This window comes from Poromitra crassiceps (genome assembly GCF_964638095.1).
Source record: "Poromitra crassiceps genome assembly, chromosome: 6".
Lineage (NCBI taxonomy): Eukaryota > Metazoa > Chordata > Actinopteri > Beryciformes > Melamphaidae > Poromitra > Poromitra crassiceps.
The window spans coordinates 31,202,265-31,226,482 of NC_139627.1; the positions used below are offsets into that span (position 1 = coordinate 31,202,265).

General features: G+C 43.5%; 1 protein-coding gene across 1 annotated transcript in view; it reads right to left on the minus strand.

The window, feature by feature from the left end:
* Positions 1 to 24,218, minus strand: part of ttn.2 (titin, tandem duplicate 2) — a 227,719-nt gene that overhangs the window by 175,626 nt on the left and 27,875 nt on the right. The window contains exons 22-43 of the mRNA XM_083639536.1: positions 23,659 to 23,827; positions 22,699 to 22,968; positions 21,293 to 21,559; positions 20,357 to 20,635; positions 19,241 to 19,649; positions 18,562 to 18,686; positions 18,208 to 18,474; positions 14,566 to 14,835; positions 13,863 to 14,162; positions 12,235 to 12,537; positions 11,621 to 11,808; positions 10,799 to 10,913; positions 9,870 to 10,154; positions 8,961 to 9,112; positions 8,406 to 8,553; positions 6,494 to 6,671; positions 5,813 to 5,934; positions 4,919 to 5,206; positions 2,824 to 3,120; positions 2,287 to 2,473; positions 1,999 to 2,114; positions 1,099 to 1,398 (exon numbers count right to left, since the gene is read on the minus strand). Coding sequence (XP_083495662.1) covers positions 1,099 to 1,398; positions 1,999 to 2,114; positions 2,287 to 2,473; positions 2,824 to 3,120; positions 4,919 to 5,206; positions 5,813 to 5,934; positions 6,494 to 6,671; positions 8,406 to 8,553; positions 8,961 to 9,112; positions 9,870 to 10,154; positions 10,799 to 10,913; positions 11,621 to 11,808; positions 12,235 to 12,537; positions 13,863 to 14,162; positions 14,566 to 14,835; positions 18,208 to 18,474; positions 18,562 to 18,686; positions 19,241 to 19,649; positions 20,357 to 20,635; positions 21,293 to 21,559; positions 22,699 to 22,968; positions 23,659 to 23,827 — 5,035 coding nt within the window. The remainder of the gene's footprint in view (positions 1 to 1,098; positions 1,399 to 1,998; positions 2,115 to 2,286; positions 2,474 to 2,823; positions 3,121 to 4,918; positions 5,207 to 5,812; positions 5,935 to 6,493; positions 6,672 to 8,405; positions 8,554 to 8,960; positions 9,113 to 9,869; positions 10,155 to 10,798; positions 10,914 to 11,620; positions 11,809 to 12,234; positions 12,538 to 13,862; positions 14,163 to 14,565; positions 14,836 to 18,207; positions 18,475 to 18,561; positions 18,687 to 19,240; positions 19,650 to 20,356; positions 20,636 to 21,292; positions 21,560 to 22,698; positions 22,969 to 23,658; positions 23,828 to 24,218) is intronic.

Sequence of the window (24,218 nt, forward strand, 5' to 3'; positions counted from 1 at the left end):
AGAGTTGGTGTAACATGTGACTTACTGAGTCTCTAACAGAGTTGGTGTAACATGTGACTTACTGAGTCTCTAACAGAGTTGGTGTAACATGTGACTTACGGAGTCTCTAACAGAGTTGGTGTAACATGTGATTTACTGAGTCTCTAACAGAGTTGGTGTAACATGTGACTTACTGAGTCTCTAACAGAGTTGGTGTAACATGTGACTTACTGAGTCTCTGACAGAGTTGGTGTAACATGTGACTTACTGAGTCTCTGACAGAGTTGGTGTAACATGTGACTTACTGAGTCTCTAACAGAGTTGGTGTAACATGTGACTTACTGAGTCTCTGACAGAGTTGGTGTAACATGTGACTTACTGAGTCTCTGACAGAGTTGGTGTAACATGTGACTTACTGAGTCTCTAACAGAGTTGGTGTAACATGTGACTTATTGAGTCTCTGACAGAGTTGGTGTAACATGTGACTTATTGAGTCTCTGACAGAGTTGGTGTAACATGTGACTTACTGAGTCTCTGACAGAGTTGGTGTAACATGTGACTTACTGAGTCTCTAACAGAGTTGGTGTAACATGTGACTTACTGAGTATCTGACAGAGTTGGTGTAACATGTGACTTACTGAGTCTCTAACAGAGTTGGTGTAACATGTGACTTACTGAGTCTCTGACAGAGTTGGTGTAACATGTGACTTATTGAGTCTTTAACAGAGTTGGTGTAACATGTGACTTACTGAGTCTCTGACAGAGTTGGTGTAACATGTGACTTACTGAGTCTCTGACAGAGTTGGTGTAACATGTGACTTACTGAGTCTCTAACAGAGTTGGTGTAACATGTGATTTACTGAGTCTCTAACAGAGTTGGTGTAACATGTGACTTATTGAGTCTTTAACAGAGTTGGTGTAACATGTGACTTATTGAGTCTTTAACAGAGTTGGTGTAACATGTGACTTACTGAGTCTCTAACAGAGTTGGTGTAACATGTGACTTACTGAGTCTCTAACAGAGTTGGTGTAACATGTGACTTACTGAGTCTCTAACAGAGTTGGTGTAACATGTGACTTACTGAGTCTCTGACAGAGTTGGTGTAACATGTGACTTACTGAGTCTCTCCTTGCAAAGCACGGGCTCGCTGGGCTCGCTGGGCTCGCTCTCTCCGGCCACATTGACGGCTCTGATCCTGAAGGAGTACTCCTGCTTCTCCATCAGGCCCTTGAGGAAGTGCTCCAGGATGTTAATGCCGTCGGCCACGCGGATCCAGTCGGTGGTGCCACTCTTCAGCATCTCGATGATGTAGCCATCGATCTTGGCGCCGCCGTCGTGCTCTGGCCTGGTCCACATCACGAAGGCCGAGGTCTTGGCCACGTCCTTCACTGTGGGCTTACCAGGAGCCCAGGGAGGGTCTGCAGGAGAGGGAGGGGTGTTCAACCTTGGTACACATGTTCCATTACTGGGATGTGTGTCTAGTACTGGTTGTTATAGCGAGTAATTTACTGTATTTCCTCTAATATTGTCCCGGGCCTTTATTTAGCTCAGCTGCAGAGGGTAGCAGGCCTTTATTAGAGACTTAATTCCCTCTGTTTGATAAGTATATTTGCTCATATTTGAGTATGAAGCCTCCTTGTTTTCTGATCTGCTTTTGTTGGGGTTTGTTGGGTAGCATTTTTTTTGTTACTGCAATGCATTGCGATAAATGTAAAATGTAGCCACTGACACTTGCACGGGTCCCATGTGGTACTTCAAATGTAGCTACTGGAATCTTGTGGCACTTGCATGTTACTACAAACTACAGTTACATTATATCACAGGAATCATGAGTTTACCGGTATCCACTGTTGTTTTTCCTTTGTCCCCCCCCCCGGCTTGTATTTGAGTCTGGCCTTTATATGTTTGTGTCAAGCACGCCCCCGGCCATTATCGGAGACTCGGCTTTTAATTGACTACCAGCCACTATTAGAGGAAATATGGTAGCATCACATGAAAACAGGTAACAGCTGGTCTACCGATAGGATCTTTGACAAGGATGGGCTCAGTCTCCTTGCTGGGGTTTCCGGTTCCTGCCAGGTTCTCAGCCAGAACTCTGAACTTGTACTTCTTCCTGGTGGGAAGACCTTTCACTCTGCAGAGTAGAACACACAGACCAGTACATTAAACAGCCACTTGATTTCTAGTCAAATAACAAATAAAAGGTAACAAAGTAATAATAAAGCTCTGATTTGGCTTCTCCAATCAACTTTTAGAATCACATTGACCCACAGCATCATAAAACACAAGCCGGACATCAGACTGACCTGTAGTTGGTGTCTTTGATGGGCAGCTTGTTGCATCTCATCCATCTGTCATGGTCGGGTTCATATCTCTCCACCCAGTAGCCGGTGATGGGGCTTCCTCCGTCCTCCTCGGGCTCGTACCAGTTCAGAGTCAGAGAGTCCTTGGCCACGTCTGAAGGCTCCAGCTTGTACGGAGCTCCAGGAGTGTCTGTCAGGAGGAAACATGCGCAACCACTTTAAATGTGCATAATGAATAACGTTTCCTGGTACTTTATTCGTATGGCTGTTTACAGCTGTGTTCTTATGTATTAGTTCTAGCGTCAGAGCCTGTGATACTGAAGTTTGGTGTTTTTCCTTGATTCATCTGCTATCCCGAATTTCCCCTAGGGGATCAGTAAAGTGCATCTTATATTATCTTAGCTTATTACAATTATAATTGATAAATGTTCCACTAAGCGTGTCAGCACTAATGGCCATGTCCCTGTGTTTTGGCAGAAACCCAAACCCGCCATTACCCCTGACAGCCTCTCTGTGCTCGGCCGCCGCTCTCCAACCTACCGAAGGAATATCTGGCGATGATGGGATGGTGCTGAGCTGGAACGCCGATGCCAAACTGGTTCTCGGCAAAGACTCTGAAGATGTACTCCTTGAAGCGGACCAGGCCCACAGCCTTGTAGGTGGTCTGCTTGACAGTGGAGGAGAGCTTGTGCCAGATCTCGCTTTCGGCCGCACGGCGCTCCACAATGTAGTTGGTGACCTTGGAGCCTCCGTCGTCTCTGGGCGGGTTCCAGGACAGGAAGCACGTCTCGTTGGTGATCTCGGTGATGTCGAAGGCCGCCGGGGGACCGGGCTTATCTGTGGGGGGACAGACAGGGACATTGTGTTGTTTTATTACCCATTTATACGTCCTATTTGTCTTCCATGGGCCTCCGTACTTCAGAGCTCCACACTAGAGCCCCACAGTGTGCCGATACTGTTGGCCAATATGAACATATGCAGATAAATCAGCAGTTTGCCCTCTGGTGGACAAACTACTACTACTATAGAGTCTATAGATCAGGGGTGCCCACACTTTTTCAGCTTGGGAGCTACTTTTAAAATGACCAAGTCAAAGTGATCTACCAAACATATTTATTTATATATATATACACTGAGTATACAGTGGAAAACAGTGGAAAAACAGTGGAAAAACAGTGGAAACAGTGGAAAAACAGTGGAAACAGTGGAAAAACAGTAAAAAAAAATTTTTTTTTTTTTTTTCTTCCCCTCAATGCCATGCGATCGACCACACTACCTTCGTATTGGGCACCCCTGCAGATTATAATGGGTCTGATTTTTTATTTTGTATTACATTTTTGTAGTTTTATACATTTGACTCTTATTTATCAAAGTGTTAATATATTTTGTTGTACTTTTGTTCACATTACTATTTATGACAATAAAACAATTTTATTTTAAAACTGTATTATGTCTATTATCTTGGTGAGGACCAAATAACTACACAAAACAAGTGTTAGGGAAAATGTTTATGGGTTTCTGAAAAAAGAAAAGAAAAAGAAAAGAATATCGGCCGATATATCATTATCAGATTTTAAAATCCTCATTATCGAAATCAGTATTGGTATTAAAAATCCTATATTAGTGAATAAATTCATCCATTACCACAGGACAATAAATGTTGGAAATGTACCGTAATAAAGAAGTGGGTACTTTTCTTCATGCCAGGTGGGACTGTCCCATGACACTACATTTTTTTATGTCTGTTAGGGGCTTTTGTGCCATGGTAAAGAAGTGCTTGGACAGTATCCGGTTTTATGGCGGCAGCTGGGCTTATTCTATGCGCTTTTTTCAGTAAGAACGCTATGGAAATCATGTTGAGAGCGCTTCCATTGCGCACAAAACAGTGCACGGAGTGGTTTTTTTTGTGCTTTGTTTTGTTTTCCCCTGCACTACAGTTTAGGACACACCGACCACATGGACGGTAGCCAGCTGTTTTCTCTGTTTGATCTTGTTGACTGTCAACATGAAAGCCAGATTATTGCCAATTCTGCCAGCAGCAGAGGTTGAGGATCCCTCTGGGAGGAGAAGAGATAGGAGAAGTGGAAAAGACAAGCAGCGCGCTTTTCCTCCAAATGTTCAACTTTTTTCAGCTTAGAGTGCTCCACCAAAAAAACTAGACGACACCAGCGTTTAAACGCCAGGTGCGTTCCTTAAAAGAGAAGCGAGCTTAGCGCGTCCTTACATAGAGAATGAATTGCAGAAAGATGCTGGCAGCTCAAATGAGCGCATTGTGTGTGAACGCCGCCTAAAGAAGGTGCAGGTCAGGATGTTAGTGAAAGGATGGGTATTGTATATGTGGGATGGGTATTGTATATGTGGTATTTATGAATACATGTGTATGTGAGAGTATTAGGGTGCTGGGGTGGTTGTGGGTTGTGGCTGCCTTTATTATTATTATTATTATTATTATTATTATTATTATTATTTTTATTTTTATTTTTTTTGATTGACTGAAATCTTCTTATATCACATCGATATCATCTGTGGTTGTGTGTAGTTTTGTAAAACCAATAAAAACTTAAATGACAAAAAAAAATCCTATATTACCGGTAGTTAGGCTCTACTCCTCACAAACCACTTCTTCTGGACTCACCCAGGATGTTGACGTCGACGGTGGCCGTGGCACGGCCGCTACTGTTGGTGGCCTCGATGATGTAGGTGCAGGTGTCCTCCCTGGTGGTCTTGGCAATGGTGACGGTGGAGTGTCCTGGCTTGGTGTCGATGGACACCCTGTCATCAGCGTTCAGCACCAGGTCGGCCTTGGTCCACTTGACGCGGGGCTCCGGTTTGCCCGTCACCTCGGCAGGGAGCTCGATCTTGCTGCCGGCCTTGGCGGTCAGACCAGCCAGCAGCTTGGCATCCAGCTGGATCTCTGGAGCCTCTGCAACCACCAGACAGCAGCGAGGTTAGTTTACAGAGACAGCTTATGGAGCTAGTGTTGAAAATACTGTATAATCCTATAATAAGAATGAGAAGTGTCTGTGAGCAGAATTGTGTTTGGCCACAGCTATGCCATGTTACGTGTGATCTCACTGAAACTTTCAGGAAATGTAAAGAACCCTTCCCCCCACCCCCCCACGGGTGACCTAACGGAGCCGGGTTTTTTAATTAGGCAAAATTATACCAGCTTGTTTTCAAGATATAGGGTGGTTTGCCTCAGTAAAAGTACAATCTGACCCGCACACACGAAAAACATTGATTTCTTTTTATTTGTACATGATGACATAGTGCGTTTCAGTAGCTGCATAAAGTGTAATTTATGCAGCTACTGAGGAAGGCAGTAGCCGAAACGTCTGGCTGGACTATGGTCATCATGTACAAATAAAAAGAAATCAAAGTTTTTTCCCGAGTGTGGGTCAGATTGTACTTTAATGGAGCCTGTTGCCAGCACCGGATTGAATTGAAACAAGATTTATTTGGGGTGAGCACATTGGTTCTTAAAAACGTTGCCTCAGTAAAACACATGGAGAGACACCTGACCGCCCACCTTTGGGATCCACAGCCAGGATCTCATCAGTGGCCTTGCAGGGCCGGCTCGCTCCCAGTCGGTTCAGAGCTCGAACTCTGTAGGCATACCACTGTCCTTCAGTCAGGCCAGTCACCTGACACCTGAGACCACAAGAAAACACATATCGCACTTTAATAATCAGGACTGATCCACAGCTTACTAAGCCTTACTAAGGGAAAAGAGTGCAACTTGGTCAACAATGAGATTTTGTCAAGTCACATTTTTGTCATCGCTTCATAAAGGAGGAGGTTAAAGACTGTAACTATGTCAAAAAGTCATATTCAGAGAACCATATTGACAGGCTGCTGCCATGTTTTTAAGATTTTACAGAATTAAAATCTTAACATGTCCAAGAATATGCTGATGATATCACATTCTTTTTGAATACACAAAATCACAGTTAAGGTGTGGAAATCAGTAGTTTAAGTTACATTTTCATATCACTTTTACTTCATTTGATCAATGCTGATTAATAAAGAACTGAGGTTTTAGGTAACAACTTACAAAAATAGTATTCGCTATTTTCCGCTATTTCCTCCACAGTGTTCTATCATTTACATCAACAGTTCTTAACTTTCTTCCGTATTGAGATTGCATGATGATGAAACAGAGTTGTTTATTATATTCCTGTATGTGTGTATTTTGTTTGTGTGTCCGTACTTCAGCTCGGGCACCATGTCTCCGCACGGCTCCCACTTGTCGGTGCCTCTCTGGCAGCGATCCACGTTGTAGCCTTTGATGGTGGTGCCGCCATCATACCTGGGCGGCTCCCAGGTCAGGAAGATGCCACTGGCCGACTTGTCCCTCCACTTCAGGTTCTCCGGAGGGTCAGGGATGGCTGGAGAGAAATGGACAGTTAGAGATGTGAGGTAGTCAAAGCCAAAATTAAGACTGTTTAAGACCTTTTCAGTGCTGCTGGGAACTGAATTTCAGACTAATTTAAAAACTAAAGAAACAAGCCTGTGCAAATTAGCCTGTTTCACATGACATTACATTACGCCATTTGGCAGACGCTTTTATCCAGAGCGACTTACAATAACACATTTTTGTCAGCAATAGAGAAATCAACTATGCAACACAGTCTATGACAGCTACAACTTCTGAAGGAATAGTGGTAAAGTTGTTTTTTTTGAGAGAGAGAGAGAGAGAGAGAGAGAGAGAGAGAGAGAAATATGTTAGTTCAAGAAGGGCCCAGATGGAACCTGAAAAGGTGTGTTTTTAGTCTGCCAAAAGATCGGCAGTGATTCGGTCGTCCTGACCGAAGGTCGGAGCTCGTTCCACCATTGAGGTGCCAGGGACGAGTAGAGTCGCGATCGGGTTGAGCGACTTTTGACCCCCGTAGCGAAGGAGAGGCGAGGCGTCCTGCACTGGTGGAGGAGCGGAGGGAGCGGTGAGAGGTTTGGAGCCTGACCATAGATTGTAGGTACAGAGGAGCTGTCTGGTGTACTGCCCTGTAGGCCAGAACCATTGTCTTGAATTTAATGCGTGCCAAGATGGAAAGCCAGTGAAGGTCCCAGAAGAGGGGAGTGACATGAGAGAATTTGGGTTGGTTGAATACCAGACGGGCTGCAGCGTTCTGAATGAGCTGAAGCGGTCGGATGTCAGCGGCAGGAAGGCCGGCCAGAAGCACGTTGCAGTAGTCCAGGCGGGAGATGTGACTGGTGACTGGACCAGGAGTTGTGTCACTTTCGTGGTGAGAAACGGGCGGATTTTGCGGATGTTGTACAAGGAGAACCTACAGGAGCGTGCTGTCGCAGCAATGTAGGCCGAGCAAGACAGCTGGTTGTCAAGGATCACCCCAAGGTTCTAATTCAACAGCTAATGAAAGTATAATTTTCAGGCTTTTGCATACTGTAGATAGTAGTAAGTGAGATACAGCAGGATCTCTTCCTCAGTTCCCTGTGTGTTCTTTACCGGTAAAACTGGTTTGTTTCCAGATTGCGTGTGTTTCTGTTTCTAGAGTGCTGTCACTAGCCTATGTTTCTAGAGTGCAGGGTAGTAGTCGAGACCGCCTTGGTCGAGTCCAAGTCCAGATTGAGTCATTGGTGAATTGGGTCCGATTCAAGACCAAGGGGTTTGACAATGGTGAGATTTTTAACACAAAAACATTGCTGAATGCAGCTTTAAAGTTGTTTTATCCTGTGTTTGTAAAGTGTCTTTGAGCACGGTCAAAAGTAACAGTGAACACAGTGAAGCGCTATATAATATAAATGTACATTACATTAACATAAATGTAGTGCACATCGTTACATTACTAAACATACAATAATGAGTATTCATGTTCTGTAATTCTACTCATATTCTAATATTTCTTACATTTCCACCCTTATACTTATTGAACAACAATTACAATAATTACCGCCCATGCGAGTCATGTTACCTTCGAGTCTGAGACGAGTCCAAGGCAGTCAAAAAGCCGTCTAGAATCAAGTAGCCTACAACAGCCACACTAGAGTGATGTCACTTGTTTTTGTCGCTAAAGTGATGTCACTTGGTTTTGTCCCTAAAGTGATGTCACTTGTTTTTGTCCCTAAAGTGATTGAGTCACTGATTTCTGACTCGTCGGACTCACTGGCAGGAGAGGAGACGTTGACGGGTTCGTCGATGTACGCCGGCTCTCCAGGCCCGCACTTGTTGCAGGCCGTGACTCTGAACAGATACTCCTTCCCCTCCATCACATCGGTCACTGTGTACTCCTGGTCCTGGATACCACTGACCACCTGAGACAGAGAGATGAGGAACTTTTAATTGATATCAGTCAGAGGTTCAAGCTTCCCAGGCGTCCACAGCCTGAGAGAGCTCTACAGTCCTGTCTCCAGCAGTTGTACAGGTTATTTTGCTTAAACTGATCTGGTTCTTTACATTTTTTGAATATAGTGTGTATCTGGAGACAGTTTAGTTACATTCACGTTTTGGATACATGCTGGTTTTCATGTGATTTGTCATGTGAAATTAAGTTGTCACATGTGACACTAATATTGAAATGGCAGGTGAAAAATTTAACAACACTTTTCACATCTGACGTAAACACTGTCACATGATGACAGAAGTTGTTCAAATATGTGAACAAAAGTGTCGGTAAAGACAAAGAAACAGTAAGGATGTGGAATCCTCTAGGCCTACGTACCTTGACCCAGGTCTTGCGGGACACGTCTCGTTTCTCCACCTGGTAGCCCGTCAGTGGGCTCCCTCCGTCATGCTCAGGGGCGTCCCAGGCCAGGTGCACATGCTGCCGGGTCACCTCCTGGACCTTGAAGTCCTTCGGGGCACTGGGCGAGGCTACAGCACAGACACAGACAACCAACGGCCCTTTTACTTACTTACTTTTATTTATAAAAGTAAGTATATATACTACATACATACATATACATGTATGTATGTATGTATGTATGTATGTATGTATGTATACACACATACCAGTATGTATGTATGTATGTATGTATGTATGTATGTATGTATGTATGTATGTATGTATGTATATATATATGTGTATATATATATATATATATATATATATATATATATACTTATTCTTCTTATTCTGCTTATTTTGCATTTACTATTGTTTACTTCATGCTATGTGTGTTCTGTGAGCGAGCTACTGTAACTTGTCCCAATTTCCCCCCGGGGATCATTAAAGTCTTTCTGATTCTGTGTGTGTGTGTGTGTGTGTGTGTGTGTGTGTGTGTGTGTGTGTGTGTGTGTGTGTGTGTGTGTGTGTGTGTGTGTGTGTGTGTATGTGTGTGTGTGTGTGTGTGTGTGTGTTTGTGTGTGTGTGTGTGTGTGTGTGTGCGCGTGTCTCCAACTGCAATATATGTTAACCAAGCATAAAAACTTGTGTTGCAAAAATTTATAAATTTTATTGAATATTGCCGTTTCCATTCAGCTTATCGAATTCCATACCTCATAATTTAAAAGAATAAGAAAAGAAAAAAAACTTTCATGTACACGAGGAATGAGATTACATGTAATGAGATTACCTGATACAATATACAGTAGGATAAAAAAAGGTTCTGTGCAAATATAAAGAACGTACCGATGACGGTGACCTCGATCTCTCCGGAGACGGAGGTGACGTCGTTCTGCAGCGTCAGGCAGTAGGTGCCCTGGTCCGGACGCACGCTGGGCGCCACCACCAGCTCTGTGAAGGTGGACTTTGTCACCATAGAGACGCGCTCGCCGGCCACCAGCTCCTTGTCCCCTGTGCTCCACTTGGCGGTGGGGGTGGGGTATCCGGAGATGGGGACTCTGATGGTGAGAGGCTGAGGAACGATCACCTCCAGGCCGTCTTTAAAGGCGCTCAGGTCCAACGTAGGACCGACTGGGAAGAGGAGAGAGCATGATGTAAGTTAATACTTAATTTAATTTAAATATTTATCAATCTGTTACAATTACTTTGTGTTGAATGTTGCGATTTTCTTTTTTGGTGAACCCACTTTCCCTCAACCTGCCTCATCTAGATCTACTACAGTTACTGTTCTCCTACATTTCCCAGAATGCAAAAAACTATTTTATAGAGTGCCAAAGTCACGTTCACTTCCAGGTTAGGCATACAGACCAAGGGATTTCACACACCATTTATTTTTCCAAAGACATTTCGTAAAATGCTTATAATAATAGTTTTACTTGGTCAAACCAAGAGATTCAGCTATATTTAGAATCAGGGGAGACCATAGAAGACACTCGGACCAAATAAATTAATTGAATCACGACACTGGCTTCATAGAAAGTGTTGCCGTGTTACCAAAACTTTATGTTGTTTGTTTGAAAACAAATCCACTGTTACACTAGAAAGGCTTCAAAGCAGATTTTCACTGAACTGAACTTTTGACTGTTAAAGTACTGTACAGTAGGCTTCTCCCATGAGTGTGAAGTTTGTGTGTAGTTTGATTTATGTGGCCATTATCATTAAGATCTGATATTGATCAGCTATCAGCTAGTGATAATGATTCTCCTCCTCCTCACCGTGTGTGTCGTCAGCCAGCAGAGGTCCGATGGTGTTGGACGGGTCGGAGATGCCGGCGGCGTTTTCAGCAAACACTCTGTAGTTGTACTTGGTGCCGTACTTCAGACCAGACACCTGACACAAACACATAACCATAGGTACAGTATTAATCAATAAACAATAAATGAGTAAACGGATAACGATAATATGCGTAAACGAACGGATAAATGAACCCTGGTCTTGCACAGACTTCAAGTGGGCACAAAAAGACAATTCCAGATGATTTGATACTACAGATTTGCTGATACTGTCTGTTTCATCATATTTGATACATATTCCACCAAGATATATTCCACCAAGACTTTGAGCCCTCCACATCAGTGTGATAGTGTGAAGGTCCAATAAACACTCCAGTTTCAAACAATTAGATATTTCTGGTCATTATTTGACCTGTATAATGCCTGACATAATCCAGGTGGATTGGCTGATCTTTGGCACCAGGTGATGATGTCGCCTTCTAGATATTTTTGCCATTTTTGAAAAACGTATGGTAAGAAAAATATTCAAATTGTTACTGATACTTCAATAGGAATATACTGGATTAATGCAATGTATAATCACTTAATATGTTGTAACTTATTTCATAGTCAAATCATGTTGAAAATTGTATCAAATTAGACAGAGCAGGTATATATGGTAATTTATCTCTAAATGTAAGTCGTCTTTTTTCTTTTGTTAATTTGTCAGAAGGTCAAGTAAACACTCCAGTTTCAAATAATTAGAATTTTCTGGCAGTTTGGTTCAGTCTTTACAGGATAAACATTATAATCCGCCAGTCCTACCTTGTATGTGAGGTCCTGGCACAGCCTGGCATTGCAGCGGAGCCACTTGTTAGTGCCATCCTCGCATCGCTCAATGATGTAGCCGGTGATCATGCTGCCGCCATTCCTCAGCGGAGTCTCCCAGGAGAGCTGCACGGAGCTCTTGTTCTGGTCTTGCCACACCAGATTCAGAGGAGGACTGGGATGCTCTGGAGGAGATGCACACACAAACATGAAAACATTACTGCGACGGATGCTAAAAAGTGATGTAAAAGATTCAGACAAAAACAGCTAGAAACTGAATACAATGTGATTTGGTCACTCCACAAAATGTGTCTGGACTGTTGAGGGCAGAATATATTCGATTAGCTGGCAAAAAAAAACGTGTTAGCCTTTTCTGGTGATTTGGGGAAATCATGAAAAAACTAACGTTTAACATTACCATTCGGTATAATTATTGTGAGATTGATTTCAACCATATCGCCCAGCCTTAATCGGATGTGATAAAAAGCAATAATCAGAGTGAGGAAACTGGATCTCTGTAGCTGCAGAAATGTTCAAAACTTTCCAAGATTATTTTTTTTTACCTACAAACCGTCGTTGGAAAGATAGTTTGGTCTGACAGTAGAACTCACCGATGGGGTCCATGATCTTGACAGGCGCAGAGGCGGCGCTGGGCTTGCCGACGCCAGCCTTGTTCTCGGCCTTTACTCTGAAGATATACTCTTTGTTCTCGATGACATCATTGACCACGGCGCTGAGCTCATCGGGCTTGGTCACCTGGACGGCCGACCACTTCACGGACGTCCGGTCGCGGAGTTCGATGATGTAGGCGGTGATGGGAGAGCCGCCATCTGCCTCGGGAGGCTCCCAGGACACAGTGCAGCCGAACTTGGTGACGTTTCCGACGAGCACATTCAGAGGAGCATCGGGAACATCTGAAAACACAGAAGGGAACCCGGTGAACGAAGGGGAATCTGCATGTTCTGGTACTGATGGGAATTTAGTTTCTGCAATTGATTTAAAAACGGCAAGTGAATCATGTTTCATACATATTTCATACAAGTTTTTAAGAGCTCTACATCATCAGTGTGAAAAAAACGGATACACAACCTGATATACAATCAGATCTGGGTTTCCATTATCTGGTAATTGCCAGATTTTTAACTGTTATAATTAATCAAAGTCTGACAAATAAAAAATCTGCCGGTCACCAGGTCCGGTGAAAAGAATCCTCTCTCAGCACAATTTGAGTTGTATTAAAATAGGGGCAAATTACATTTCCACACAGCTACCTCCTATTAAATTATTATGTGTAGGTTATAGTGAAGGCTACTGTGTTATGCGATGAACGAAACAACAAAACAATTCACAAGGATGCACATGCTCAATGCATGTGCCTGGGTCAGTCAGCAGCAGCTCTGTCTCAACAGATGGAGAATGTGGCTATACCGATGTAAGAATATATTATTGTTAGTTACCTGATAGCCTTCATCTGAGAACTGAAAGCCCTTGCCAGTGTTCTCTTAATAGGCTACCTTCATGGTGTCGAGTTGAGCACTAGACACGGTTTATTTTTTCAGATGACTACTGTTTCGTTTTTCTCAATCGTCGTCTCAGACCCCCCCCCCTGCAAATTCCACTGTGGGCTCCAAATTCGGAGGAATTTCTACACTGACCGACAGTTTTTTTTCTAGCGGAAATGCTGAATCAATCAGATACAGTACATGCAGTGTCTAACCCTAATCACCAGGGAGCAGAAGGCACGTACATGAGGACCTTCAATTGAGACATCCAAAATGGACGTCGTCAATCATGTGACCCACATGTGATTTTGCAACCCTAACCCTAAGAAAAATATTCAAGTTGGTACTGATAATTAAATAGGAATATACTAGATTGATGCAATGTATGATTACTTCATATTTTGTAACTTATTTTATAGTAAAAATCATGTTGAAAATGTGTGTATCAAGTTAGATACAGCAGGTACATAATGTATCTGTTTAGCCATCAGTCTAAATTTATCTTCCATTTTTGTTGTTGTTGTTCATTTATTAGAAGGTCCAATAAACACTCTGGTTTCAAACAAACAATTCAAATTTTCTGGCCATTATTTGATGGTTCAGGCTTAGGCACTAAACCCCAAACACAAAACTGTACAGTGCCTGACATATACAAAATGAGATGCGGGCTCAAGCAGAGGGACATATTAACCGTCCGTGCACTTAAAAAGAAGACAACATGATGACATAATCCTCACCAAACTTGTTCTTGGCCTGCACGGCTTTGTCCGTCTCCACGTTGGGCCCGCTGCCGACTCGGTTGCGGGCGCATACTCTGAAGAAGTAATAGGAGTCTTTGTGCAGGCCGGTGACGGTGTACTCGGGGCTGTCGGCGTGGTCGGTGGCCAGGGTCCAGGTCTTACGCTTGGTGTCTCGTCTCTCCACCACGTAGGCTACCACCTTACTTCCTCCGTCGCTCTCTGGCTCCTCCCAGGCCAGGCTGACCTCACCGTCGGCGGTGTCCACCACCTGCAGTTTCTTCACGGGTCCGGGGACGTCTGAGGATGAGAGGCATTATGTGCATGATGTATCAATATGGTGGTTTCCATTTTTCAAACATTTTGACCTGATGAAAATCCAAGTTGGATCGAAACATTATTAACCTTTTGTGGCATGGAGTAAAGTGTACAGGCGTTCTCTCCTTTCTTCATAAGACGGTACATGGGCAAAAGGTCCTTAGTTGATCACCATTAAATCTCAAAACTAAGCCTGAAAGCATTTGCTCTTGGTACAGTGCAGGTTTCCTTTGGGACAATTGCAAGGCTCACATCGTCTTCTATATATAAAAAGGGCGCAAGTGGGCAATCTCTGTTCTCTTAATGTACAAACACAATAAATCTACACGACAACTATCTAATAATAGTGTTAGCTACTGTAAGTCTTTATTTATGGCCAACTCACCGATAACCTCCAGGTTGATGAACGCCTCTCCCTCTCCGTGTTTGTTCTTGATGACAATCTTGTAGCGGCCCTGGTCGGACTTCTTGGGGTCCTTCAGCTTGTACTCAGTGCGGTCTGCAGAGGTGTGGACGTTGTCCATGGGCATGCTCAGGTTGTTGTACAGCCAGTCGGCCTCGGCCTTGGGGTAGGCGCTGTAGGGGACCGCCATGACAATGGGCTTCCCGGCATCTGTTACATAACTCTGGTCTGTAGTCTTGATCTTTGGCACGGCTGGAGGAGGATGGAGCATGGAGCCACGGTTAAAACAATGACACAGCATAACACAGCATGTATCAGTATAGTCTCATGTATAGCTGTTTAATCACTATCAGAAAAAAGGTACAACATCATGCATACTGTCAGTTCCACCACAGTGACTGTTCTGTCATCTGTTTGAGAGCATGTACTGTATAATAGCCAGTGGCCAAGCCCACCCCCTTTCCCAGGAAGGTGCGGAAGTCTTTGTTGAAGCTGTAATTCCTCGAATGGCCACTGGAGGGGACAGTAGGCAGATCTCCCCATGTTAAAATGCCCGTCTTTGTAACAGGATTAAACATCTTTCCAGTGAGGGGCGAAACACGCTTTTGGTCTCTATAGCTAATTTCACCTTTTCATAACAACTGTAGGGGGGTCAATTTTTATATAACTTGCCCGTTTGGATTAAAATAGATGATAGAAAAGGGGGTGATTGACAGATCGCCTGTCCAGTGATCATGCAGCTTGCCGATCACGGACCAATAGCAGGCGGAAACTCCCATCTCACGTGAGGTGCGGAAGGACTCAACCCATTCTCTCCCACTCTGCTGACGAAAAATCAAGATGGTAACGGCCAACGTTTGAACTCCGCCAGGTAGAAGAAATTAAATTGGATAGCTACATCCATATTATTTATGTCTATGATAATAGCCAAGTAGATTTGTACTGCAGTGCCCCCTCCTGGCCATTCAACAGCAGCAGTGGAAAAGCAAATTTCCCTCAGAGCTAAAGGCCCATTCCGTAAGATGTGGGAAGAAATAAATGTCCATGAAAAAGGGGAAAAGCAAGCACACTCGCAGAAAACAGTTGGTGGGTGCACGGCTCAAAAAAGTCTATGAAGGAGAAGAAATGCCAGCACTCTCAAGATGTCCTTTTGTTAATTTAATTGAAGCAGATAGCAGGTACAAACATTTCGACAATAGTCTTCCTCAGTGTACACTGAGGAAGACTATTGTCGAAACGTTTGTACCTGCTATCTGGTTCAGTGCTGGCATTTCTTCTCCTTCAAAGAAATAAATGTCCACAAAGTGTTTTTTATTACCAATGAGTGAATGCTCTAACGTAACTAAAAAAATTAGCCCAGCTGTGTCTCTCTGCGTTCAGCCATTCCAATGTTATGCCTGCAGAGTCGGCTCCTCTCGGGTCGAGGTTTCGCGGAAAATCCTGTGTGATGTGACGTTTCTGTGCGTTCACGAGCTTGCCTCTCAGCGTTTCAGCCAGTAAATACACCAACAAAGAAGAAGGCTAACACAGGATAACGCTAACGTTACGTTAGCGAGCTAATGCAGTCAATGAACGTCACAAAACAACTAACAACACAGAGTCCAGTAAAGAGTCCACACAGAAAAATAAAAAAAAATGTATCTAGTGAAGCCCGTCTGGCCAAACAGGGGACACCTCGGCATTCCGAAATGTCGGCACTCCGAAATACCGGCATTCCGACAAAATTCTAACCCTAACCTCGCCATTGCGAAAGAACCCTCCCCCAGACCCTAACCCTAAACCTAACCTCTCCCACCCCCCACGCCTAAGCCTAACCTAACCTCTCGGCGAAACATTTTTTGGAGATAAAAAAGGGCCGCCTCTCCGAAAGCATAGAAGTCAATGATCGGAATGCCGACACTTCGGAATGGCGAGGTGTCCCCGGCCAAACAGCAGCAATGTGACCGACGTCGGGGGAAACTAGAGTTGGGGCTGCGTTTTCGGTTCATGGAAGGACCTTACATTGGCTTGTGGTATTAGCTGCTGTGATGATGTGGTTTTGGCTGGCCAGACAACGTTAGCTTGCTTGCTAACGCGGCTATAGCTAATGGATTTACCACCCAGAAGCTCCGCTAATAACGTTACCATCTTGTGTGGATAATGTAGCCGCAAATATGCCTAACGTTACTACCGTTATGCTTATGGAACATTGTTTGACTACAGCCCCAGGGATAGACTGTAATAGGCCCTTTAGCAGGCAGTTCGCTCCTGGCTCATTAAGTTAAGTTAAGTTTAAGTTTAAGTTATCCTTTGTTTATCCCCTTGGGGAAATTCATCCTCTGCATTTGACCCATCCTCTACTAGGAACCTTCCTAGAACTAGGAGCAGTGGGCAGCCACTGTGCAGCGCCCGGGGACCAACTCCAGTTATTTTGCCAGTACCTTGGTCAGGGGCACCGACAGGAGTATTAACCCTAACATACATGTCTTTCTTGATGGTGGGGGGAAACCGGAGCACCCGGAGAAAACCCACACGGACACGGGGAGAACATGCAAACTCCACACAGAAAGGACCTGGGACGGACCGGGGTTCGAACCCGGGACCTTCTTGCTGTGAGGCAACAGTGTTAACCACTGAGCCACCACTGAGTCCATTCTAACATTAGTATCCACTTCCTCACAGCCAATGCAAGCCAAAATACAACCAAACATGCCACAATAACGTCCGCTAATTTGTCCAGAAAACTTCCTGGCCGTCTCGAGGCTGATCTGATTTTATCAGCTAACTTTACAAAACAACTGTTTTAGCCAGGCAGCTGCTGGGCGCGTGCGAGTATAGTGGTGCATGCGTGCCAGCTCGAGCACATGCTGCCTGCAGTTACTCTAACGGCCGCCACTGTCAGTAAGAGTCAGAAGTTACGGAATGGGCCTTTAAGGAGGGAGGGTAGAGATCTCATGTGATCCATTCTCCTGCTGCAATTTGTCTTCAACGTTGTTGCCTTGGACACTATTTGTCTGTGAGTATTTCGTTTTATATTTGTTGATACTACACGCATAACATATTTGCGGTAGATTTGTTTTGCTGCAAATTAGGTCTCAAAGTGATTTATTTTTTATTTTTAAAAATAAAAAAAAATCACTTCAAAGTGACTTAATTGATAGCAACAGTAGCATACATATAACCTCTTATATATATACATATAACTCTTTTCTTTTCTTGCCCTGATGAAGGCCGAGAGGCCGAAACGTTGGCATGTATCGACCTGACATGGCCAAATAAATGGTGAAATAGAGAATCCTTTGTCCTGAAGATCTGTGTGTGCTACCTTGTGCCTTAGGTGCAATTATCTTTATATATATAACCTGTTTGCTAAGATGTGACTCAGCATTCAGTGTAATGAGTATTGTTCAGATTCGGATGTGTTTGCATTTTGTGTTTTGTTTATTTATTTTACAGTCAATCTGTGGATCTTCACTAAATATCCAAGAAAAGTTATGTGTTTATTGGAGGACTTCACACAGTTAGATAACTGTCTAGCTTTGAATAAGGGGCTACTCATTGCAAGGACAGTATATACAGTGACTTTGCGGTCAGAAATTGTAGTGTTTATTTTATATATTTTTTTTTTCCTGAGAGAGCACGAACCTGCCAGCTCCAGCTTGGCCTTGGCGTCTTTGTCCTTGACGATGACTCTGTACTCTCCCTGGTCGCGAGGCCTGATCTCACAGACCTGCAGCCTGTGGACTTTGCCTTCGCTCATCATCTGGTATTTGTCTCCCTGGACGACCGTCATGTTGTTCCTCAACCACTTCACCTCCACTCTGTCCTTGTTGAGCTCCACCTCAAACACGATGTCTGAGCCCGGGGGCTCGAACACATCCTGTGGCGGTCTGACGATCTCCACTGGGGTCTCTGAACAAACACAACAATGCATTTAGAACTCACTGAAAGCAGGACAGTGTGACCGTTTCAGTAAATATTAAATATGCAGGTGCTCGCCTTCAACGAAGAGCCTGGCTCTAGATCTCTTCTCGTCCACACCGCAGGCGTATTCACACTCGTCATCCGGTCTGCACTCCTTGATACGCAGTATGCAAATCTTTCCATCTTTTTCGAATGTGTATCTGGTAAAATAAACAGATTATTTTTGAGAATACATTTGAATCCAGCAGCAACCCCTGGGGTTGAAAAATAAAGCCAATGTGGAAGTGCTGCTGGCTGCAAAAGCAAGTCTGATTGTATAGAATGTCAAAGGGAAAATGACCCTACTTTTCACTTGATTTATGACCTCAGTAAACACTTTCCTAATGAGTTGATGGTCTCAATTGCTAGGTTCAAGTCTTCTTCAATACAGCCTGATGTTCATTTTGTAAATCATGGTCCCATTTAGAGTAACAAAGACGATAAAGCAGACTATGTTTTGGGGCGTGATTGACAGGTCACCTGTCCAGTGATCGAGCAGCTCGCTGATCACGGACCATCTGTGGGAAACCCCTGGTCTCACGCTACCTGCTTCTGGCTCCAAATAACCAAGATGTGACAAATCAAAACGGTCAAAAACTCGAGGCTTCAAAACGGGAGTCCACAAAACAATGTGTGATGTCACAGTGCCCACGTCCATATTTTTAATCAGTCTATGCTTTAAATTAAGAATGGCAGATAGACATTCGGCTCCTACCTTGGTCCTTCTCTGATCTCTCGTCCGTTCCTGTACCACTTCACTTCGGCCTTCTCTTTGGTCAGCTTGCAGGTGAACTCTGCGTCGTTAAACTCTGTGATGGTTTGGTCCTTAAGGTGCACGCCGAAGTCTGTGGGCGCCTCGCTGATGATCAGCTCGGCCGTGGATTTGTCGTCTCCAGCCATAACGGTGTACTCACCCTCATCGGCCAGCGTACAGTCTTTGATGGTGATGGTATGCTTGTCCTTGTCTACTCTGTAGATGATGTGCTTGTTGAAGATGATCTCCTGCCCAGCCTTCATCCACTTCAGAGTGACTTTCTCTCTGTTGACCTTACATGAGAAGCTGACCGTCTTCTTCTCCTGTGTGTCCACGTCCTCCAGAGGAACCACAATCCTCAGACTCTCCTCTGCACGACAGAAACATGACACGTTTATACCAAGTGAAAACAGTGTACCGTGTCTAATTTGAAGCAACCTGAGGATTCTCACTACCTTTTAAAGTCTTTGGTGTCATACTAAACATACTAAGTCTACATATTAAACAAATAAATATTGAGACAAAAACAGGAACAACTGACAAAAACGGACAAACTAAACTGACAAAAGAATGACATAAAAATGGTACCAAAAATGACATACAGTACCACGTCTTACATTACCACCCAAACAAGAAACTACATGTATGATGTCCAGTCCACTAAAACATGCAAATTTCAGATTTCAAATTGAGCATTTGCCTGTCATGGTAAATACATGTGGATTTCTGCTGTCATCATATGTCCTAGTTTGACATAAAACCCACCAGACTATGCTGGTCTATGTACTGTAGAAGCCAGGGGCCCTAAAGTAAGGTAAACTAAGAAAGTAAGAAGTAAATCTATGCAAGAACTCCACAAACATTGAAAAGACTTGAGAAGAATAGCGTCGTCCAGGCGCTATCCGCTTTTTGCGCTTGTGCACCAGTTTGCTTACTTATGCTATCTTCCCTGCCTCTTTAAAGCAGGGAAGATAGCAGTCCGCTAAACAGCCACAAGCGCTAAATTACCACTTTTGCCAAGATAGGGCCCTTGGTGTCCACTACTGTCAGTGAGAAGGCAGCAGCGGGTGAACGAACCTTTGACGGTGAGTTTGCAGGCGCTCTTAGCCTGCTCTCCTCTGTGATTGGTCAAGATGATGCTGTAGTCTGCCTCGTCTCCCTTCTGGGCGCCTGTGATCCTCAGGGAGAAGACGTTGTCCCTCTGGGCCATGATGAACTTGCTGCTCTCAAACATGGTCTCCTCGTTCTTCAGCCACTTGGCCTTGGCTCCCTCTGAGTTCACCTCACAGTTCAGGACTGTCTCCTGGCCCTCTTTAGCCTCCGTGTCCCTCAGCGGCGTGATGATCTTCAGTTTCTCTGAGGAACGACAAGGGAGACGCTGACATTACAAAATAACAGGACAAAGACTAGAACACACACTCACAAGACAAGCTCTTGACAATTCAATAATCAGAATATGAAATAGTCTGTTTCACTCCAGTTTCCCAACACCTTTCAAATCATAATACAGTCCGTTTCACGCTAGTATTCAATACAATAATCAAAATACATGAAAGTAGTCCATTTCACTCCAGTTTTCCCAGTCCACAAACTCAGACCCTCCACGGCCACAAGATACATCAACACAATCAAACTCATACTCATTTGTATTTTATCCAAAACTTAGCCAAAGTAGTTTCTTCATCTTTTCAACGTCTCTAGTCAAAATAAGCTGTTTTACTCAAATTTTAATTTGGATTTTACTGTTTTCATTCATTTGATTACGTTTGTCCTTGCTTTCGTTAATGTAACATTTCCTCATATAACACATCTGGTAGAGTCACCATGTCTATGTAGACAGAGATAAATTATTCTACAAAATAAGTCTTTGGAAGATATTTTTGATAAATAAAAGTAATGAATAGAGTGATCTGTTTTTTTTTGTGTGTTTTTTTTTTATATATAGTAGATTAAACAGTAACTAAACCCAAACCCCAGATGTATGTGTATAGCCTAGCACGTAAAGGGCCGTACCCAGCACGGTGAGCTCGGCGCTGGCTCTGGTCGTGCCGATCATCACCACGTATCCGCCTTCATCCTTCAGCTCACAGCTCTTGATGACTAGAGTCCGTCTCTTGCCATCGCTGCTCATCTGGTACTTGTCTCCGGCTTCCAGCTCCTTGTCGTCTTTCAGCCATCGGACCTCGTAGGTGTCTTTGGAGACGGTGCAGCTGAACTCAGCCTTCTCCCCCTCCACCACCTCCTGGCTTTGGGGCCGCGAGATGAACTCAGCAGCCAGCTCTGGAGACGAGGAATGGGCAGATCAGACGGTTGGCAGGTTGCATGTGTAGACACTGTTTTCTTAACATCACAATGAAATATATGTGTGTGTGTGTGTGTGTGTGTGTGTGTGTGTGTGTGTGTGTGTGTGTGTGTGTGTGTGTGTGTGTGTGTGTGTGTGTGTGTGTGTGTGTGTGTGTGTGTATGTACTGTATATACTGTATGTCTACAAATCAACTGTGTCACACATATATCACTGCTGCTGTGGAAGTAAAATCTGATTAAAACTGATTTTCAGATTTCTGCATATCGTTGCCCGGTGAATCGTAATCTAATCGAATTGAATCGTGAGGCCAGTGAAGATTATAATTATGGAGACAATCACCTTCTGACATCCTACAGACTTCTATACTTGAATTTGTGGTTTATGTGGCTCTTTATGGGCTAAATACGAGCCAGGTGCATTTGTTTTTTATCTTAAAAAAAGAAAAGAATCACATGCAGGCTTAGGGCCCTACAGGCAGTTGTATCAAGATTTATAGTTTTATCTCACCTGAATATTTTCTGCCAATGAGGTCCTGTCAGCTCTTTAAAAGACTATTTTGGTGGCTAATTTACTTTTTATTGGTCTTTTTTCATTATTGACTAACTCAGGGGTTCCCACACTTTTTTGGCTTGTGACCCCACTTTGACGTCACAAAAATCTAGAGACCCCAGGCAATCAAATTCTGGTACAACATTGGTAATATCATCAGACAGTGACATCATCATTGATCAGTGATGTACTAGGGTACTAGGGTATCGCTGCGCGAGCTTTGCTGCACACAGCTCAGTAAGGAGGATGCTGACTTTTTTCTCAGAATTCTGACTTTAATCTGAGAATTCTAGAATTCTGACTTTTTCTTCAGAATTCTGACATTAAACTCAGAATTCCAACTTTATTTACAGAATTCGTTCTTTATTCTTTAATTTTATTTTAAAAAATTGAATTTTCGATGACGATTTTTCGTCAATGTCTCGATGCGATGGGACAGCCCTAAACAACAAACATGTTTTGTTTTCTTGACAAACTGACTTGTTGATAAAAGCTTTTCATCCGACAGCAGCGATGACTTTAACAACAGATACAGTATATTCAACTTGTGGGATGATTCCCTCACCATTAATTTTCAGTGTTGCGGACGTCTTGATGCTGGGACTCAGTCTGCAGTTGTACTCCCCGGCGTCGGCCGTCTTGAGGTCCTGGATGATAAGGATCCTCCTCTTGCCATCAACGATCTGGTCGTAGCGGCCGCCCTCTGACAGCTCCTCCTCTCCTCTGTACCAGCGCACCTCAGCGCTGGGCTTGGACACCTCGCAGATCAGCTTCACGCTGTCCATCTCTGTGCTCTCCACGTTAGACAGGTTCTTGGTGAACCTCGCCTCCTCCTCTGCAAGAGGACAAACGTGTAGTGGTTACATGTCTGCAGATGTTCAATCTGTATCAGCATTTTGTGGTGGTGATAGAGATTAACGTCTTCTACCCGACCAGTGGCTCCATCATTACAAACACGTTTGGCATGGCCGAGCTTTGTTCAAACCCAGCTGTTCAGATCCCTCGTCCTCAATGGACATACATTTTCTAGGGTGCCTACCTGTAGATCTATGATTACTGTCACATGTTACTCTGCACAAACTTATTTGATTGGATGTTCCACCACGAGGCTAGGAGGAAGCGTTGTCCAAGTACATGATTTGCGTTTAAACTGTGTTTAAAGTAAACATGAGATGTTATATTACTTTTATACATCAGTATCAAAATATATGAAAATTGTATCACTTTTTCTCAGGAGTTTTTGAAAAACATCCGTCCATTGGAATGGACGGGGATCTGAATGTCACCGGAAGGGAAGGAACCCAAATAATGAAATGAATAGGGAAATACTGTTTTGTTTTATTCTGACTGTTCTGATTTGATTTACTAATGATACAATCCACTTATAATGGATTAATGGATATAAATAATCCATTTAATGTACACAGATTATTCAACTCGGAAAGGCTTTAGCCAGATCCCAAGATGTCCCCAAGATACTGTACCAAAAATGTATTATAGGGAAATGTGTGTAATATTTTCTCACCGATGACAGTCAGCATGCCGCAGGACTTGGAGGTCTTGGTGTCACACTCGTACTCGGCCTCATCATCAAACACAGACTTGTGGACGATGAGGATGTGTTTGACTCCTTCAGCGATAATCTCATACTTCTTCCCCTTTCTAATCTCACTTCCATCCTTAAACCAGCGCACCTGAAGACAGAGAGGACACCAGATTAATCTATTAATGTATAAATAAATAAAAATAAGATACTTCCAGTCTGTATCCAGAAGCTTTTCAAATTATAGTGAACTAAGAGGAATTTGCATGCTTACAAAAACAGAGGTTAGAACAAATGCAAAACAAATATGTATATCAGTCAATGTGTAATTTAATTTAATTGGTGGAATAGTTTTGGAAAAGGAAATGAAAATGTGTAATACACTTCATAGATTTAGAAACGTTTATTAGCAAATATAAAACTGGGGTATAAATATGTGTTTGTTTGTGTGTGTGTGTGTGTGTGTGTGTGTGTGTGTGTGTGTGTGTGTGTGTGTGTGTGTGTGTGTGTGTGTGTGTGTGTGTGCGTGCGTGCGTGTGTGT